This window comes from Ictalurus furcatus, chromosome 1 (assembly GCF_023375685.1).
Source record: "Ictalurus furcatus strain D&B chromosome 1, Billie_1.0, whole genome shotgun sequence".
NCBI lineage: Eukaryota > Metazoa > Chordata > Actinopteri > Siluriformes > Ictaluridae > Ictalurus > Ictalurus furcatus.
This window is the reverse complement of record NC_071255.1, coordinates 6,761,823-6,782,312: the sequence shown is the minus strand read 5'-3', so window position 1 is coordinate 6,782,312 and position 20,490 is coordinate 6,761,823. Positions and strand designations below refer to the sequence as shown.

Sequence of the window (20,490 nt, the reverse complement as noted above, 5' to 3'; positions counted from 1 at the left end):
TTAGACTGATTTTCCTGACCATTAAACACAGTTCAAATCTCCTTCAGTTCTACAATTTATTCAGAAAAGTTTTACAGTAAGCATTGTAATCAAATCATTTTCTGGTTTTACACTTTTGTCTTCTAAGATATGGAAAATAATGACGAGAAGATTAGTAATGCTTTTAGAGTATTTAAGGGCTATAGTAGGTTTCTAGCAGAGTCTAATAGATGGTAAGCTGATTAGTTGTTTGTGTTTGTAAGCAGGAGTGACCATCCCCTGGCTGAATATAGGCATGGTGTTTTCTACCTCATGTTGGTCCAGGGACCAGAACAGCCTTCCATACATAGATTATCTACACACTGGTGCTGATTGCATTTGGTAAGTGTTTAAAACATTTTGTTTGTTTCATTTAAATAGTGTTATACAACCCCAATTCAGAAAAAGTTGGGACAGTTGATTGTTTACCACTGTGTAACATCACCTTTTCTTTTAATTCAATTCAATTTTATTTGTATAGCGCTTTTTACAATAGACATTGTCTCAAAGCAGCTTTACAGAAATATCAACACGGTATTCAGATATTAAAGGTGCGAATTTATCCCAACTGAGCAAGCCACTGAGTGGCGACGGTGACGAGGAAAAACTCCCTAAGATGCTTTAAGAGGAAGAAACCTTGAGAGGAACCAGACTCAGAAGGGAACCCATCCTCATCTGGGTAACAACAGATAGTGTGAAAAAGTTCATTATGGATTTATATGAAGTCTGTATGGCCTTAGGAGCAGCCGTAGTCCCAGCAGTCTGGAATCGGAGAAGATTTGAGCTCCATCCAGAGGCAGAAAGGATCTGGATCTCTAGTATCTTCATAAAATCGTGTGTGGCTCGGCAGAAGGAGAGAGGGAGAGAAAAGATTATTAGGACTGGGAATTAGTATAATAGAAAGTCTAGTCAGGGTAGGCTTGAGTAAACAAATACTTTTTAAGCCTAGACTTAAACACTGAGACTGTGTCTGAGTCCCGAACACTAATAGGAAGACTGTTCCATAACAGTGGGGCTCTATAAGCGAAAGCTCTCCCCCCTGCTGTAGCCTTCACTATTCGAGGTGCCGTCAAATAGCCTGCATCTTTTGATCCAAGTAGGCGTGGCGGATCATAGAAAACCAAAAGGTCGCTTAGATACTGTGGCGCGAGACCATTTAGTGCTTTATAGGCTAATAAAAGTATTTTATAGTTAATGCGGGATTCCACTGAGAGCCAGTGCAGTGTTGATAATATTGGTGATATGGTTGTATCTTCTGGTTCTAGTAAGGACACTTGCGGCTGCATTCTGGACTAACTGGAGTTTGTTTATATTCCCACTGGAACATCCAGACAGTAAGGCATTACAGTAATCTAATCTAGAGGTGACGAAAGCATGAACTAGTATTTCTGCATCATGTAGTGACAATATATTTCTTATCTTAGAAATATTTCTGAGATGAAAGAAAGCTGCTATCCTAGTAATATTATCTACATGAGCATCAAATGATAGGCTGGAGTCAATAATCACTCCAAGGTCTTTAACTGCTGCACACGTTGAAACAGAAAGACCATCCAGAGTAACCATGTGATCAGAAGGATTATTTCTAGCTACACTTCATCCTAATAATAGTATTTCTGTTTTATCAGAATGAAGTAAAAGGAAGTTAGTTAACATCCAACGTCTAATGTCCTTTACACAATCCTCAATCTTACTAAGCTGCTGTCTGTCGTCTGGCTTCGCTGAAACATACAACTGTGTATCATCAGCATAACAGTGGAAGCTAATTCCATGCTTATGAATAATTTGTCCTAGGGGTAGCATATATAAAGTAAAGAGCAGTGGGCCTAAAACAGAACCCTGTGGAACCTCAGTATGCGTGGAGAAGTCTTCATTTACATCTACGAACTGATAACGATCGGTCAGATAAGACCTGAGCCAGGAGAGGACCGTTCCCTTAATGTCAACAACATTTTCTAATCTATCAAGGAGAATAGTGTGATCTATAGTATCAAAAGCTGCACTAAGGTCGAGTAACACAAGCAGAGAGACACAACCCTGATCAGAGGTCAGTAGAAGGTCATTTACTACTTTAACCAGCGCTGTCTCTGTGCTATGATGAGGTCTAAATCCTGACTGATACATTTCATGAATGTTATTCCCATCTATGTATGAGCATAACTGCTCTGCTACAACCTTTTCTAAAATCTTAGAGAGGAAAGGGAGATTTGATATTGGTCTATAGCTGGACAGTTGAGAGGGGTCAAGATCAGGTTTTTTAATCAAGGGTTTAATAACTGCTAATTTAAGTGATTTAGGTACATAGCCAGTGCTAAGGGAAGAATTGATTATATTTAAAAGTGGTTCAATTACTCCTGGACAAATCTGTTTAAAGAAACATGTAGGTACAGGATCTAGTATGCAAGTTGATGAATTGGCTGAAGAGATTAATGTAGCTAGTTCGGTCTCTCTAAGCGGAGCAAAACACTCTAAACATTGATCTGATATTGCTACATTATCATCTAATGGGTTTGTTACAGTACTGTCCGGTTTTAATTTAATGGCCTGTATATTTAATGGCCATTAAATGTCTGTGTTATTAAGAGGCGTGTATGGCCTCTTAATAACACTTATGAAGTGTTTGGAGACTGAAGACACCAGTTGGTTAAGTTTAGCAAGCGGAATTTTCCCCCATTTATCCTTTTATGCATGTACAAGGCCTCTGTTGCTTTATTTTGGCTGCAGGACTGCAGGCAGGCCATGCTGGTACCCACACTCTCTGCTTACACAACCATGCGCTTGTAATCCGGGCAGAATGTGGTTTGGTGTTGTCCTGCTGGAAAATGCAGGGACATCTCTGGAAAAGACGACGTCTGGATGGCAGCATATGTTGCTGCAAAATGTGTACATATCTTTCTGGATTAATGATGCCCTCACAGATGTACAAGTTACCCATGCTATGGGCACTGACACGCCCCCATACCATGACAGACGCTGGCTTTTGGACCTGACGCTGATAACAGCTTGGATGGTCCTTTTCCTCTTTGGCCCGGAGAACACGACGGCTGTTTTCTCCAAAAACTATTCGAAATGTCGACTCGTCGGACCACAAAACACGATTCCGCTGTGTTACTGTCCATCTCAGATGAGACCGAGCTCAGAGAAGTCATTTTCAACCTTGTCTTTTTACGCACCGAGATTTGACCGGCTTCATTGAATCTTTTAATTATATCGTGCACTGTAGAAGGTGAAATGCACAAAATCCTACCGATTTGTCTTTGGGGAATGTTGTTCTCAAAGTGTTGGTTTATTCGCTGACTCATCTGTTGGCAGATTGGCGAGCCTCGACCCATCCTTGCTCTTGAAGGACTAGGCCTGTTTTGGAGGCCCCTTATATACTATGACTAGACGATTGCCTCACCTGTTTCACATCACCTTCTTATTTCAACTTGTCACATCCCTATTAGTCCTAAATTGCCCCTGTCCCAACTTTTTTGGAAAGTGTTGTATTCATCAATTTCAAAATAAACATTTATCTTCAAAAAAAAACAACTTATGCAGTTGATTAGATAAAACATCAAATACTTTGTTTTTTATACTTTTTTTTTGTTTAAATACAAGTCAAAGTACATTTACAGATCACTCCGCTTTGTTTTTATTAGCATTTTCCATACTGTCCCAATTTTTTTGGAATTGGGGTACATAGCATTGTGTTTTAGCTCTCAGTGCCTGAAACATTTGTCTACAGAAGATGGATCTGTAAAATGGAGTAACCGTTATTTATCAAAATCAGTTTTGGAACTCTCCTCCGAAAGTATTGGAACAGCAAGGCCATTTTTTTCTGCTATATACTGAAGACATTTGGGTTTGAAATCAAAAGATGAATGTGACGATAGATCAGAATTTCAGCTTTCATTTCTTGATATTTACATCTAGATGTGTTAAACAACTTGGAACATGGCACATTTTGTTAGAACCCACTGATTTTTCTAGTAAGCAAAAATATTGGAACAGGTGATTCTTGTTGCCCAGGTGAGCCCTGTTAGATTGATTTGTTTAAAGAATGAATAGCTCTGAATTCATCTACTCTTGGTTTTAGCCTTCTGTTTCACCTGTGCATTCGTTGTTAAAAAGGATAAACCAACATAACGATCAGAGAGCCGAGAAAAGCAAGCCATTTTGAAGCTGAGAAAAGAAGGAAAATCAATCCGAGGCATTGCACAAACGTTGGGCAAAGCCAATACAACAATTTTTACTGTCCTGAAAAAGAAGGAAACCACTGGTGTACTGACAGTCAGACATGGAACAGAGCGGCCAAGGAAAACAACAGCAGTTGATGACGGGAACATTGTGAGAGCTCTGAAGAAAGAAAACCCCAAAACAACAGTCAGTGACATCACCAACAACCTCCACAGGGAAGGCGTGAAGGTATCAATCCACCATTTGAAGAAGAGCAGAAAGATTTCACATGCCAAACATGTAAAAATACTATTTTACTCACTGAATTATTAACATTTTATCGACGTGTACACAGTACAGGTATTGTACAATAAACTTGAATTAGGCTCGACGATGTTTAATGTGCTCTGCTGCTTGTTGCAAAGCGGTTCTGAGAGAGGCTCACGGATCCTCTGGCCAAGCACATCATGGGCACATGATGTAAAAGGGTACTGTATCTGCTGTATACAGTATATGTCCCAGCAGAACTACTTTATCTACTAGCAAGCCATGTTTGTTCAAATGAAACATGACTGCTAGCTACCGGTCTTGTCTTTCCTACACCTGCAGCATGCGCATGAAATCGCAGGATCCCTTTTCTTTTGACACGCATTCTCAATGGCCACATCTGTATACATCTGAGGCCAGACCACACTCATCAGCAATAAGAATGAGAGAGCCAGATTGGAATTGGCAAAGAAATACAGAGACGAGCCACAAAAGTTCTGGAACCAGGATGAACCTCTACCAAAGTGATGGAAAGTCCAAAGTGTGGAGAAAGAAAGGATCTGCTCATGATCCAAAACATACAAGCTCATCTGTGAAACATGGTGGAGGTAGCGTCATGGCTTGGGCTTGCACCGCTGCTTCTGGAACAGACTCACTAATCTTTATTGATGATGAAACTCATGATGGCAGCAGCAGAATGACTTCAGAATCTACAGAAACATTCTGTCTCCAATTTACAGAGAAATGCGTCCAATCTAATTGTGAGTAGCTTCATCATGCAGCAAGACAATGCACTGAAAAAGAAAAAGCACTGCTAACACAATAAAGGACTCTATCAGCGGAGAAAAGTGGAAGGTTTTAGAGCATTTCACCTCCTGAAGAGGAGACTGAAGGGAGAAACCCCCAAAACAAACAACAACCGAAAGAAGCTGTAGTAAAAGCCTGGAAAAGCAACACAAAAGAAGAAACCGACAGTTTGTTGATGTCAGTGAGTCACAGGCTTGATGCAGTTATTGCAAGCAAGGGATATGCAACCAAATACTAAGTGTCATTTACTTTCATTTACTAAATTAGCAGTGTATCTGTTCCAATATTTTTTGTTCACCTACAAGTTGAGTTGTTTTAATACACCTACAGTAGATAGATAGATACAGTAGATTCTGATCTATCGTCCCGTTCGTCATTTGATCTCAAACGCAACGGTCTTCAGTGTTTAGCGAAAATCAAAAGTACTGGCCTTGCCGTTCCAATAATTTTGGAGCATGAAAGCATGACGGATGAAATCCCACCATGAAGAATGAAATTAAGGAGTCTTATTGACTTCAATGGAAAATTCAGTTGTCAGTAAATGATACATTTGGAGAAACAAAATGTGGAAAACGTAAATAAAAGCATTTGCCTACCTGTTCTCAGCAGTAACTACAGCGGACTCTCGGAAACCGTTGCGATCTTTAGTGATGTGTTTTTTGCAGGTACTGTATTCCTGCCGATGAGATGTCAAAACTTGACAAGGTAGTTCACACACTGCTGCAGGCCAACGGAACCCCCGGGCTCGAGATGCTGGAGAAGAACATTATGGTAGGACGGCGGTTGTATTTTCACCGATGAGAAAAGAACGTTGTGGTGAACTGTTAAACAAGCTGATGCTGATTTTCTTAACACAGATCTCTCCAGAGGTGCTACGTCGAGAAGGGGTGAAGGTGCACCGGACGGTGCAGAAGAGCGGCCAGTTCATGGTGTGTTTCCCTGGGACCTTCGTGTCCAAGGTGTGTTGTGGCTATAGTGTGTCTGAGACAGTGCATTTTGCCACAGCTGAGTGGATGAAGTTGGGCTATGAGGCAGCGAAGGTGAGTGTCTCTCTTAAAGAGGAAAAGAGATCAGCTTTTAACAAGTAAGCCGAGTTATTCTCGTTTCCCCCCTTTTTTATGTGGATGTGTATGACGTTATGCTTTTTCTGCCTCATCATTTGTTGTTGTTTTTTTTTTTCTCTCTCTGCAGGACTTGAAGAGAAGGCGCATAGAGGAACCGTTTTCCACGGAGAAACTGCTCTGCCAGATCGTCATGTCTGAACCAAGACAGGAAAACAAGCATCTTCTGAACACAGCTTCCTCGCTTGTTGTAGATCTCAGGTGGGTTAAAGTGTCGGCACCGGAAACTTTTCATTTTCTACTATACTGTATATACGAGACTGTGCAACAGTCTTAGAAGGAAATGCTGCAAAGCAAAGACTCGATTCAGTTCAGTTTTATTTGTATAGCGCTTTTAACAATGGAGATTGTCCCAAAGCAGCATTACAGAAATATATAAATTCGGGATTTAGATTTTAAATGTAGGAGTTTATCCCTAATGAGCAAGTCAGAGGCGACAGTGGCAAGGAAAAACTCCCTGAGACGATATGAGGAAGAAACCTTGAGAAGAAGCAGACTCAAAAGGGAACCCATCCTCATCTGGGTAACACCGGATAGTACAATTATAAACAAATCCCTTCTATAAATACTACATGGTCAAATAGTGCAGTTCTGTAACCAGGAAATTATTTTCCACATCCACTGTTCACTGATGGAGACTGGAGTACTAAACTGTTTGTGTCGACTGCTGTCCTAAAGTTATCATAGCAGTTATAGTCCTAGCCATCATAGTATAACTGTTGATATGAATTGAGGTCCAAAGCCACCTTTATGGTTTTTAAGTGGAACCATCCTCAGTAATCTCAATGATCTTCAGGCTGCACCATGTGGGGCCATCCTCAGCAGCAGCATGTGACTTCCAATTAAAGAGAACTCCAACCAGAAGTAGGGCATCAGGATGGATCAGGCAGGTCCGGAGAGCAGAATGGGTCAGACTGGTATCTCAGGAGTATTATGTGTACAATGTACTTAAGTGCAAGCAGGGACTCCGGCAAGACTAGCTATGACCGCATAAGTAAAGGGAGAGCCAGGAGGTAACACAGACATGAGGGCGCCCTGGGACATAAGCAGGCCAGTCACTCCACCATCAACGAATCTGGGTGAACGTGTGGAAAGGGAAGGGCGACAGCATCCAAACATCCTAGTTCACCACAACACTGTGTACCCGTGAGCCCTCTAAATCTGCTCCTTTACCTAAGAATAAAACTATCCACAAAAAGTTTGAGTAAACAAATATGTTTTCAGTCTGGACTTAAACACTGAGACTGTGTCTGAGTCCCCAACACTAATTGGAAGGCTGTTTCATAACTGTGGGGCTTTGTAAGAGAAAGCTCTTCCCCCTGCTGTAGCCTTCACTACTCGAGGTACCAACAAATATCCTGCACCTTCTGATCGAAGTAGGCGTGGCGGATCATAAAAGACCAGAAGTTCGCTCAGGTACTGTGGCGCGAGACCGTTCAGTGCTTAATAGGTCAATAGTAGTATTTTATAATCAATGCGAAATTTTACTGGGAGCCAATGCAGTGTGGATAAGATTGGTGTGATATGGTCGTATCTTCTGGTTCTAGTAAGGACTCTTGCGGCTGCATTCTGGACTAACTGGAGTTTGTTTATATTCCTACTGGAACATCCAGACAGTAAGGCATTACAGTAATCTAGTCTAGAGGTGACGAAAGCATGAACTAGTATTTCTGCATCATGTAGTGACAATATATTTCTTATCTTAGCAATATTTCTGAGATGAAAGAAGGCTATCCTAGTAATAATATCTACATGAGCATCAAATGATGGGCTGGAGTCAATAATCACACCAAGGTCTTTAACTGCTGTACATGATGAAACAAAGTCCATCCAGAGTAACCATGTGATCAGAAGGATTATTTCTAGCTACACGTGGTCCTAGTTTAAATAAGTCTGTCTTGTCAGAATTAAGTAAAAGGAAGTTAATAATCATCCAGTATTTAATGTCCTTTACACAATCCTCAACTTTACTAAGCTGCTGTCTGTCCTCTGGCTTCGCTGAAACATACAGCTGTGTATCATCAGCATAACAGTGGAAGCTAATTCCATGTTTACAAATAATTTGACCTAGAGGTATCATATATAAAGAAAAAAGCAGTGGGCCTAACAGAGAACCTTGCAGAACACCCAACTTTACCTCAGTATGTATAGAGAAGTCACCATTTACATCTACGAACTGATAACGATCAGGCAAATAAGACCTGAGCAGGAGAGGGCTGTTCCCTTAATGCCAACAATGTTTTCTAGTCTATCAAAAACTACAGTGTGATCAGTGGTATCAAAAGCTGAAGATCAAGCAACACAAGCCAGGAGACACAACCCTGATCAGAGGCCAGCAGTAGGTCATTTACTACTTTAACCAGCGCTGTCTGTGCTATGATGAGGTCTAAACCCCGACTGATACATTTCATGAATGTTATTCCTATGTTGATATGAGCATAAATGCAGTGTTACAACCTTTTCTAAGATCTTGGAGATAAAGGGCAGATTTGATATTGGCCTATCAAAAAGCTGTGTATTAATTAATATGTTACTTTTTTTAACTGGCATACAAACATTTTTCTGTAACATTTCTTCACTTGACTGATTGCTGTCAGTGATCGGTGATTCGTTCAGTCAGGTCTGTTGGCTAAAAATCTTTTTATTAGGTTCTTCACACATTTTAAAACTTGAGAGAGAGTAAACAATTTCATAGCCGGTGTCTGATTACAAACTGAGCTGATCAGGCTTATGTACAGCTTCACTATGGCATTTGAACAAAGCACAACATTCTTAGCAGGTTTCCACAAACGACCCCACAAATATTCAGTGGTGCTTGAAAGTTTGTGAACCCTTTAAAATTTTGTCGTATTTCTGCATAAATCTGTCCAAAAAAAGTCATCAGATTTTCACACCAAGTCCTGAAAGTAGATAAAGAGAACCCAGTTAAACAAAAGAGACAAAAATATTATTTATTGAGGAAAATGATCCAATATTACAAATCTGTGAGGGGCAAAAGCATGTGAACCTTTGCTTTCAGTATGTGGTGTGACCCCCTTGTGCAGCAATAACTGCAGATAAACGTTTGTGGTGAGTGTTGATCAGTCCTGCACATCGGCTCGGAGGACTTTTAGCCCGTTCCTCAGTGCAGAACAGCTTCAACTCTGGGATGTTGGTGGGTTTCTCACATGACCTGCTCGCTTCAGGTCCTTCCACAACACTTCTATTGGATTACGCTCAGGACTTTGACTCGGCCGTTCCAAAACATTCACTTTATTCTTCTTTAACCATTCTGTGGTAGAACGATTTAGGTGCTTAAGATCGTTGTCTTGCTGCATGACCCACTTTCTCTTGAGATTCAGAAGATAGCCTTGTGGATCGTCCACAGGATCTTTAGCAAACTGCAGATGGGCAGCAATGTTCTTTTTGGAGAGCAGTGACTTTCTCCTAGCAACCCTGCCATGCACACCACTGTTGTTCAGTGTTCTCCTGATGGTGGACTCATGAACATTAACAGTAGCCAGTGTGAGAGAGACCTTTAGTTGCTTAGAAGTTACCCTGGGTTCCTTTGTGACTGCACGGATTATTACACATCTTGCTCTTGGAGTGATCTTTGTTAGTCTTCACTCCTGGGGAGGGTGAGAATGATCTTGAATTTCCTCCATTTCTACACAGTCTATCTGACTGTGGATTGGTGGAGTCCAAACTCTTTAGAGATGGTTCTGTAACCTTTTCCAGCGTGATGAGCATCAACAACTCTTTTTCTGAGATCCTCAGAAATCTCCTTCGTTCGTGCCATGATATACTTCCACAAACATGTGCTGTGAAACTCAGACTCTGATAGATTCCCGTTCTTTAAATAAAACAGGGCGCTCATTCACACCTGATCGTCATCTCATTGATGGAAAACACCCGACTCTAATTTCACCTTCAGATTAACTGCTAAACGTAGAGGTTCACATACTTTTGCCACTCACAGAAATGTAATAATGGATCATTTTCCTCAATAAATAAATGACCGAGTGTAATATTTTTGTTTCATTTGTTTAATTGGGTTCTCTTGGTCTACTTTTAGGACTCGTGTGAGGATCTGATGATGTTTTAGGTCATATTTATGCAGATATCTAGAAATCTGTCGAGCACCACTGTATATTTCATATGAGGTTAAAATAAAACTGAATGAAATGCCGCATCTGTAGCATCTCCAATTCCTCCTAACAGTGTTTCGACTGTAAACCAGTGTGGTTCATGTGTTTCGATTAAAAGCTCACCATTCCCCCATTTCCCGATGATAGTGAGTGTTCTGTTGTTCTATAAACAGGGACACAGAGATAAGCCAGCGGCGGCAGCTTTTTAATGCCGGACTCAGGCTGTCTGCCCGTTACGGAAACCAGCCTGATGGGCAGTTTCCCACAGAGAGGAAGAAAATGCACCGCACCAGACTGAGCGAAGACATGGCTGACCGACGCTGCCAGGTGTGCCAGCACCTCTGCTACCTCTCCATGGTGAGTTTGTGTTTTCTAGCTCAACTCAGCAGGATCTCGCGAGGAAGAAATAAAGTCATTGAGTCAGCCGTGAGGGTTTTTTTAATTCATTTTTTATTTGTATTTTTTTAAGCTTCCTTTTGAACATTCTTAAGAAGCCTATGGAATGTTTGGGGGAAAAAAAGCACTTCGGGAAGGTGAGAACGAGGCAGTTTGGGGAAAGTCACTGTCTGAAACAGAAGTGTGCGGTCACACTGGCCAGCTCTGCAGCAAATCTGCCACGGAGTATCAGTGTAAAATCTCCTCGATGCACAGTGAAGTGGCCGCGTCACTGTGCTGCTTCCTTTTTAAGCAATCGAACCGTTTTATTATCCGAATGTAGGTATACCACCGTCCTGTCGAATTCTCCGTCGCGGAAGCTGCTGGTGAATTCTCTCCGACGGTAATCCTGGTTGCGTGATACGTTTCTATGGAGTGTAAGTGTAAGTTCTTTTGGCACGTGGTGTTCATGTTGTGCAGTGATGCTACGTATACTATGTATTATATACATATAATAATTTGCTACATATATACTGTTTTAAACGCTGCCCGTTTCCACTGATGAATAACGGGGACTCATTCATTCTCTGACTGTTTTACCTTCACAAATATATATATATATATATATATATACGTTAGTAAGTGGAAGCAGAGTTCGCTACACACAAACGAGGACTCGCTAGCTTACGGTTTACCAGATCAAATTCTAGAATGTAATAAAAATATTTGTACATATAACCGGAACGTTTACTGGTGTTCTTGCCTCTTTCCAACAAATCCCGGCTTGAAGTAGGACCAAGTGTCCAGGCTTTTGTACGCCTTCTGGCTTCAGGAACGTATAAACGTCGGGAAAACCGATTCCCGGCCACATGGCCAATGTCCATGGACCACAGGTTCACTGTTGAGTCCATCTGCCTTTCGTTTAATCTGATCACTGTTAGTTATACTAGCGTTTTCACAGCACCCCCAGGCATTTTGCTGGATGTTTTGCCCTCAGTCCGGCCGAGGGGGGGGGGGGGGGGGAGGTGTGTGTGTGTGTGTGTGTGTGTGTGTGTTCCGGCATGTGATGAAAGTGACATACCCTCTACTTCCGCAGATTTGGGCCAAGACGCGTCACGTGACATCCTCACAAAACGCGCATTCAGCCGAAACCCCCCTTCGATTCACGTGCGTCGAACAGGTCTCATTTACCGACGAACATCACCGCGAAACAATTTCATGCGATTGCAAATTCACCAACTCAAGTAGTTGTTCATCCAGGCCACAACGATCACAAAAATACGGACCGAAGATTTGACGGCTCGTTCACAGGGCAGACGCTCGACGTAATCTAACGCTAATAAAGAGATTTAAAGAAACCGTCTTTATTGGTCACATATACAGTAGAGCACAGTGGAATTGTTTTCTTCGCATAGCCCAGCCTGTCAGGAAGCTGGAGTCAGAGCGCAGGGTCAGCCTTTTATACAGTATTAGGACACGTTTACGGACGGAGTCTCGGATGTCGGCGCTTTATAACTTTCCGCCAGAAGGCTTTCAGCGATTTAGCGCTTTCCGGTTTCTCAAGTGTTTGTTTTGTTGTTGTTGATGTTTCTTTTTGTCATATCGAATTCAAGGGAGAGAGAAAGTCTGGTTAGCGAATAACTGGTTCGAGCTGTTTATATCTTACACTGTAGCTATAAACATTTCGACTGTGTTCCTCAGGTGAGGTTTTCCGTCAGCTGCGACATCGTCATATTTGTCCGAGTCTAACCAGACAACACCTCGGCGTTTGCCGTCACCCGTTTATCACTTTATCTGCAAAAAAAAAAACTCTTCTGGGGGGAAAAAAAAAAAAAAACCATGAGCATTCCAGGCTTTCTGCCGGACAGGTCCGGTCTCAGAAAGCGTAACCCTGGTTACTGACCTCACAAAGGGAGAGGACGGTAACTAGTAGGAGAGTCCAAGTGTACAGTAGCTTGGGCGTGTTATAGTTCGGAGGTGCCTAGTTAGGCCCGTCACCTGAATAATTTCCAGAATTTGTCACATGTTATCACTACTCATGATTTGATTATTTATTTATTTATTTTTTTTATCCCCCTCCCCAAACCAGGTGGTTCATGAAAATGATAACGTGGTGTTCTGCCTGGAGTGCGCGCTTCGCTACATTCAGAAGCGCAGATCCCCTCGAGGTCTGAAAATGATGTTTCGTTACACTGAGGTATGTCTCTCCCGGTATGTAATACCGTTCACCCGAGATAGTCCAGCAATCAATACACGTTCGTGATATTTATTATTAATGATATAAAGCTTACACCCAATAGTGCATGAAGGACATTCGATGATGGTCATGATTTTGCACGTCGTGTCTTGTGTAATTCCTGGAGATCCGAAACACACTTAAAGTCCAGATAAATCAGGCTTCTTTAATAATGATAGAGTATTTATTAATGTGTGATTCTTTTCTTCGCATAGTCCAGCATGTCAGGAAGCTGGGGTCAGGGCGCAGGGTCAGCCATGATACAGCACACCTGGAGCAGAGAGGGTTAAGGGCCTTGCTCAAGGGCCCAACAGTGGCAGCTTGAACTCCTGACCTTCTGATCAGTAACCCAGAGCCTTAACGGCTAAGCCACAGACTAACGTGATGTAACCCTAAAACGGTTGAGATGTTTGGACTACTGATCAGAAGGTCGTGAGTTCAAATCCCAGCACTGGGAAGCTTCCACTGCGGGGCCCTTGAGCAATTCCCCTGCTCAAGGTTCTATAAATGAGATGAATGTAAGTCGCTCTGGATGAGGGCGTGTCCCAAATGCCGTGAATGTAAATGTCACACAGTTGAATGCATTAATGCAGACTAATGGATATAAGTGTAGACTCATCATAAGCGTCGAGCAGCAGAAGATCCCGTAGTCCTGGCGAATAGCGTCACGGACACAGCGAGGTGCGTGAAAGCTTTGCTGAGCTTTGCTCAGGTGCGTCGCCACGGTTTCCACATCCCCGTGATTTTTCACAATGTAGTTTTTTTTTTTTAAACTAGTAAAAAAGATGCTTTTTTACTTAGCCCAGCTTATTAAGAAGTCAGGGTCGGAGCACAGGGTCGGCCGTGATACGGCGGCACCGATGGGGTTAAGGGTCTTGCTCAAGGGCTCAACAGCAGTTGAGAAGCAGCAGTCAGTGAGTCGTGCACACTATTAGTGTCTCACTCCACCATGAAACCTCAACAGCTTCGCTTGCGTTTCTTTGGATAAAAGCGTCTGCTAAATGAATAAATGTAAATATCCAATATTGATTGCTTTGTGAGAGTCAATAGTGCATTTATTTAAATAAATAAATAAATTCTTCCTTTGGTTGGTAGATGTGTAACCGCCTTCTCGAAGCCAACTAAGAATTTAAAAACGGATAACCCGGACACACAGGCTGCTTGGATTATGATGCGTTAAAAGCAATCTTTTATGTGAAATACAGTGTCTGTGCTCTCTCTCTCTCTCCCTGCAGGAGCAGCTCGGCAGTTTGGTAAATCAGGTGTGCGGGAAAACGTCCGAAAGGGCTGGGGAGAAGCGGAAAGCGGCTCATCCCAACACGCCACCAGCAAAACGAAGTCCCCGAAACAAGAGCCCCAACCAGACCTCGCTCTCACGCCCAGCCTCCAAAAACGCCAAACTGTCCTGACCAAACCGTTCGACCATTCCCTCCTTCCTGACGTCTCACTCCGCGCCGGCTCTGCAGTTCACTCCGGTTCCATTTCACCTGGCATGCCCCTACGACGTCCGTACCATCACGCTGGAAAGATCCTAAAAACACTCATAAAAGTGTAACATGATGTTATACGGGGCACTTTTATACTAGGTTTGCATCGTTACTAGCAGGAGGCATTAAAACGGACTGAATGTATGGGAAGTGAACACACACACACACACACACACACACACACACACACACACACACACACACACACTAAGTACTAAGTAGTAAGGAACACAGTTGTTAGGGACATCTGAGCCAGACTGAGGAGCTCGATCTCACACACACACACAAATCTTTTTGCACTAGTACTGAGGTTGCGTTTTTTTTTTTGTTTTTTTCTTTTTTTTAGAGTATTTTTGAGTTGTTTCAGCGTTCAATTTAAATATAAATATACATAAATATGAATATATCCTATACTGTACCATTTGTGTTGAACTGGTGCTGTAGTGTCAAATCTTCCATAATGCCTTCCAGGCTGTTTCTCTTGCTCTCACCCCATGTGGATAGTTTTATTTAAGATATCCGAGACGCGTATGCTCAAAGCCCTCCTTTTAATGTCCGATGCGATAAACACTAACCGTTAGCAGCTGAAATACTGAGAGAGAGAGAGAGAGAGAGAGAGAGATATAAACACTCTGAACTCTAACCCTCCCCCTCCCCCGTGGTGTGATTCTCATCTCGTTAGCGGATTGTTGTTTTTTTGTTGTTGTTTTTTTTTTTTACTGCACATTCTCTGCAGGGCGACTCCAAGGCCTCGCGAATGCATTTTGGACTCCTTTTTCGAAGCACATCTCGAGGCCTTTTTCCGAAACGAGATCGAATCCGAAACGAGCCACTCTGATGACATAGCTGTATTCAAAGCCGATGCCCGGAGCAGTCTGTACCTGTATCCGAAGCAGTTCGAGCTATTGAAATAGTTACGCACTTTCCCTTTTCACCATTAGGTCTTGTTCCTCTGGTTCAGCCTTTGTGATTGGTGATTAGCGTCCCCCGGTCCCCCCGTCCCCTTTTACCATGTAGGATACTCCCTCCTTTACAAAGATTATGCTTTTGTTTACATAGAATAAATATTATAACATTTAGAGTCTAATACAAATGTCTCGAAACGTTTATATGCCAGTCAATCTCGTCACCTAAAACGAAGCCTTTTGACAGAAAGGTGTAGAAAGAGTTTGGATGAGGAAAAAGCCTTATTCCCCTGTCGCTTTCTTCGTCTCTACGAGTTTAGATGTTCACAGGGTTGCTGTTGTAACATATGGGTGGGGGAAAAGTGCTGCTTAATCACTGAATAACTCCGTAATAGTGGTGAGCCCTAGTTTTTTAGCTTTACTTTTTTATTCAAATGGGGGAGGGGAAAAAAAACACACACACACCCCCCCCCCCCCAACTTTTACCATGTAGTAGCTTACCATAATGCACTAACTGTAATGAAGTCCCGTAGTCCCGCCTAGTCGTGCCCCTCTTCCAAAAGACTGGTGTTTGAGCATAGTATAACTGAACAGTGTTTCAAAACAAACGTGGTTGTAAACCTTTTTTTTTTTTTTTTTTTTTTTTTTTTTTTAAATGGCCTTAAAATGTTTCCAATCACTTTTTTTCCCCTGTTTTCTACCGTAAAAATTCTTGCTTGGCTTACTTTTTAATTTATAAGCGTCGACTGATCCTCGGTCTTCAATCTTCTGGTGTTGTTTTGGTTACTGGCCTTTTTTTACTTTTCAGGTTTGTATAATTTTGTTGTAATAAACGAATCACTGTCGATCCTTCAAGACCCGTCTCTTTGTGTCTAATGTGGTTGAGCGTGCTCAATAATACAGCGGATTAGCGGTTAGGACGTGCGCCTCACACCTCCAGGGTCGGGGGTTCGAGTCCCACCGTGGCCCTGCGTGTGTGTGTGTGGGCGGAGTTTGCATGTTCTCCCCGTGCTGCGGGGGTTTCCTCCGGGTACTCCGGTTTCCTCCCCCAGTCCAAAGACATGCATGGTAATCTGATTGGCGTGTCCAAAGTGTCCGTAGTGTATGAATGGGTCTGTGAGTGTCTATGTGATTGTGCCCTGTGATGGATTGGCACCCTGTCCAGGGTGTACCCCGCCTCGTGCCCCATGCCCCCTGGGATAGACTCCAGGTTCCCCCATGACCCTGAAAAGGAGTAAGTGGTGTAGAAGATGGATGGAATCTTTTATAGACTTTTAAACACTAGATCGAGACAGAATCGATTATATGACACTGTAATATGTATCGACACTGTAAAAGGCGCTCCCGCTGCTCGTGTTTATATTCAGTACACGACTCGACCGTGCCGTTCGGAAGGCAGCGGGATGTGTGTTTAACGCATTAATATTCAATTCAGCATTCCCACAATCTAGCCACTGAATACTTTAGAATGTTCTGTAAAAGCCGGTCAGACAGGACGCCCGACTTTGATCAGATCCGCCGGGGAATACGTTCACGGGTGGAGCGTTACTGTTCGAAACCGTAGCGTTTATCGGCAGAAGTCATTTCCGGTGTGAAATACCCTCCTTTTAGCTAGTGGAATTAATGTGTGTGATTTTCTAGTTTATAATTAGATCGCTATATACACGTGCCCAAAAGTTTGTGGACATCAGACCCATCACACCCATATTTGGGTCTTTGACCACAAAGTTGGAACGACACATTTGTATCGACTGTCACTGTATGCTGTAATGATAATGAGTCTTTATTAGTCACATATACAGCACAGTGAAGTTCTTTTCTTCGCATAGTCCAGCCTGTCAGGAAGCTGGGGTGAGAGTGCAGGGTCAGCTATGATACGGTGCCCCTTGGAGCAGAGAGGGTTAAGAGCCTTGCTCAAGGGCCCAACTGTGGCGGCTTAGCAGTGCTGGAGCTTGAACCCCCGACCTTCTGATCAGTAACCCAGAGCCTTAACCGCCAAACCACCACCGCCCCCTGTAGCACGACGGTTTCCCTTCACTGGAAACCAGAGGCCCGTAACAATGCCCCCTGTGCACCTCAACACCACCGAACACCTTCTGGAATGAACTGGAACGCCGAGTGCACGCCTGCTCTCAGTAATGCTCTTAGAGCTGAGTGAGCGAATCCCCACAGCCACTCTCCAAAATCTAGTGGAAAGCCTTCCCAGAACAGCCGATCGTCCTGAGGGTGGAAAATGACATGTAATAACGTGTCCCCTCAGCCGTGATGGAGAACTCGCCTGCTTTGGTGGTTCTCACAGCAAGACCTGACCAGTCCACGAGCATGAGATGCGCTGTAGCACTTAAAGCAGCTGGAGGACACCACATACTGACTGTTCCTTTTAATATCGACCCCCGCTTTGTTCAGGGACTCCTTACTCCATTTCTGTGAAACTGGTTCAGTTGTTGAATCTACTTATAGTAATACAAATATTTACACTTGTTGGACACAAAAGCAGTGGAATGTGGATAGATAAAACTAGTGATTGTTTGGAAGTAAACATGTCTCACGCACGTTAAGTTGGACACTGAAAAGCCATCATGTTTCATGTTGAGGATGTTGTTCGCCGATACGTACAGGTTAAAACCGTAGTGGATGAAATGTGTTTTTTAATCGCCTTGTCATTTCAATCGGGGCGGGCAGAGATGAGAAACCTGCGACACGAACCCCTAGCATACTGGTGGGGGATAAATGATCAAATACACAGTGGGTGAGCTGATATATATTTTAACTGCAGTGTGCAGAAACGTATAAATGGTCTACAGCTGCAATCTAAGCGTAGTCAGTTAATCGCCGTTCATATCCTTTGTCTTTTCCAGCAGGACGATCTTACCGGCGTTCGCTCTGACGACTGCCGTAGCTGTAGAAAGGGGTCAAAAACCGGGGCTGCTATAGCTAAACCGTAACGTGTGCGCCTGTGTGTTTAGAACGTCACGCCGGATAGCGTCACGCCGGCTTTCAAGGGGCGAGCGTGGGTCAGGTGGTAGAGCGGGGTGTGCACTAATCGTATTGTTGGCGGTTCGAATCCCGGCCCGCGTGACCCCACGTACCGGAGTGTGATTGGGTGAGACGCTGAACCGAAAGTCGCTCCCGATTTCAAGTTCTCGCCTGGCGTGGCAGCTCTGCTAGCGTTGGTGTGAGTGTGTGAATGAGACACAGTGTAAAGCGCTTTGGATAAAAGTGCAGACCATTTAGCATTTCATGTTGCCATCCAGTCTGTGAACAACATAACGGAGCTGAAACACGAACCGGCCGTACGTTCTCATTTATTTGTCTCGACGTCATCTCGTTCCAACAGCTCTGTACGAACCCTCTGCGTTCAACACCGACTCATAGAAACATTGACAGCTGTTTTATTCAAAAGTTGAGAGACACAAGAAATCTCCATCTCGATTCGATCGGCGCCCTAGACGTATTCGGACGAGCGCGGCCGTTCACGTGGAGCTATAATGACAACAGGTATAGGTTTATTTCTTGGAGACGCTGCAGGCTTCTTTCTATATAATACTTAGACGCGTGAACGGGATTTCTTTAAGCGAAGTCACAGTGCTGAGAAAAACAAAGCGGGAAGATTGTTCTCTAAGGTGAGCGAGTCGGAGCACCTCAAAGCTGCTACTCGGGTTAAGCAGTCGGAGCAGACCTCTACTCCTTTTTCCTTTCCTCCGAGGGCGCGAGGCCGCCCGTGTCGCTGTCGTCGGAGTTTTTGAGTCCCTCCTCGTTGTCTAGGAGGACGGCGAGAGTCGTGTCAGCCTGCACCTCTTCCTCGTCGCACTGAACCAGGGGCGAGTGTCCGGCGTCACTGCTCTCGTCGCTGGCCTCGTCCTCGTCCGCGACCTCGTCCGGCCCCTCGGTAACGCCGCTGATCGACTCCGTGCAGGAGGACGAGACGGACGAGACGTCGTGCTTCGGTTCTGCGTGGCTCGGAACCTTCAGGCTGATCTCGGCATCTGGAGCTGCAAGACCATACAACGTTCATTTTACACTTCACTTTCAAACACCGCGTTACACTTTTACTAATTATATAGTCAAGTCCAGGCTATTTCGACCTGGGACTTACAAGGAGAAAGTGGTTCAGATTAGCGCAAGAACCCAACACAATGCTGAGTTAATCTTTAATCATTTCCGATTCGTTCTCTGGAGGAACCCGGAGCATGCGAGTGTGTTTGTATGCCAAATCTGTCATTTAAACCATAGAGCCCCCGACCGGAATAAAGCAGCTACTTAAGATGAATGAATGAACGAAATATTAGCAAAAAATTATTTTTTATAAGATGTACAATAAACGCAGACAACGACCCGTGAATGACATTTTTAGGTGATCTAGTCCCCGGGCCCTCCGATAATCCTTGGAGTGGAGCGTTACACCACACCGTGTCTGCATCAGAGTGGAAATCTCCCACGCCTTTGCCGATGCACACCTCTAATGCTTTTTTAAAAAATAAATAAATAAAAAAATTCTATATGGATACTTTAATATGCTCATTTAGGCACTCATCTAATCAGCCAATCATGTTGCAGCAGCACGACCATGCAGATACGGGTCAAGCGCTTCATATTAACGTTCACATGGAATATCAGAATGGAGGGAGTGTGATTTGTGAGACTTTAACCCCGGCACGGTTGCTGGTTTGAGTATTTCGGAGACGGCCGAGCTCCTAGAAGCGACGGTCTCTAGAGTTTACACGGAATGGTACAAAAATAACTAAAACACCAGATTGGTTGGAGCTTCCAGGAAGGATATGGGGCGGTAACTCATATAATCGCTCTTTACAGCCGTGGAGAGCGGAAAGGCATCTCAGGACGCGCGAAACATCAAACCTTGAGGAGGATGAGCGACAACAGCGGAAGACCACACGCTGGACTCCACTCGTGTCAGCCAAGAACGGGAATCTGCTTCACATCGCACACTCGCCCGTTCTGCTGCTTGACGCTCTCGACCTGTATGTGCAT

The 20,490-nt window shown here is 43.6% G+C and overlaps 2 protein-coding genes across 2 annotated transcripts in view; one reads left to right on the top strand and one right to left on the bottom strand.

The window, feature by feature from the left end:
* jarid2a (jumonji, AT rich interactive domain 2a) overlaps nt 1–14,532 on the top strand; it is a 71,558-nt gene extending 57,026 nt beyond the window's left edge. Inside the window, exons 13-19 of the mRNA XM_053622147.1 lie at nt 246–360; nt 5,916–6,021; nt 6,108–6,290; nt 6,442–6,572; nt 10,672–10,855; nt 12,963–13,070; nt 14,345–14,532. Of these exons, the coding sequence (XP_053478122.1) occupies nt 246–360; nt 5,916–6,021; nt 6,108–6,290; nt 6,442–6,572; nt 10,672–10,855; nt 12,963–13,070; nt 14,345–14,518 (1,001 nt within the window). The 3' untranslated portion in view covers nt 14,519–14,532. The remainder of the gene's footprint in view (nt 1–245; nt 361–5,915; nt 6,022–6,107; nt 6,291–6,441; nt 6,573–10,671; nt 10,856–12,962; nt 13,071–14,344) is intronic.
* Nucleotides 14,533–14,994: 462 nt separating this feature from the next.
* dtnbp1a (dystrobrevin binding protein 1a) overlaps nt 14,995–20,490 on the bottom strand; it is a 34,337-nt gene continuing 28,841 nt past the window's right edge. Inside the window, exon 10 of the mRNA XM_053622004.1 lies at nt 14,995–19,493. Within this exon, the coding sequence (XP_053477979.1) occupies nt 19,183–19,493 (311 nt within the window). The 3' untranslated portion in view covers nt 14,995–19,182. The remainder of the gene's footprint in view (nt 19,494–20,490) is intronic.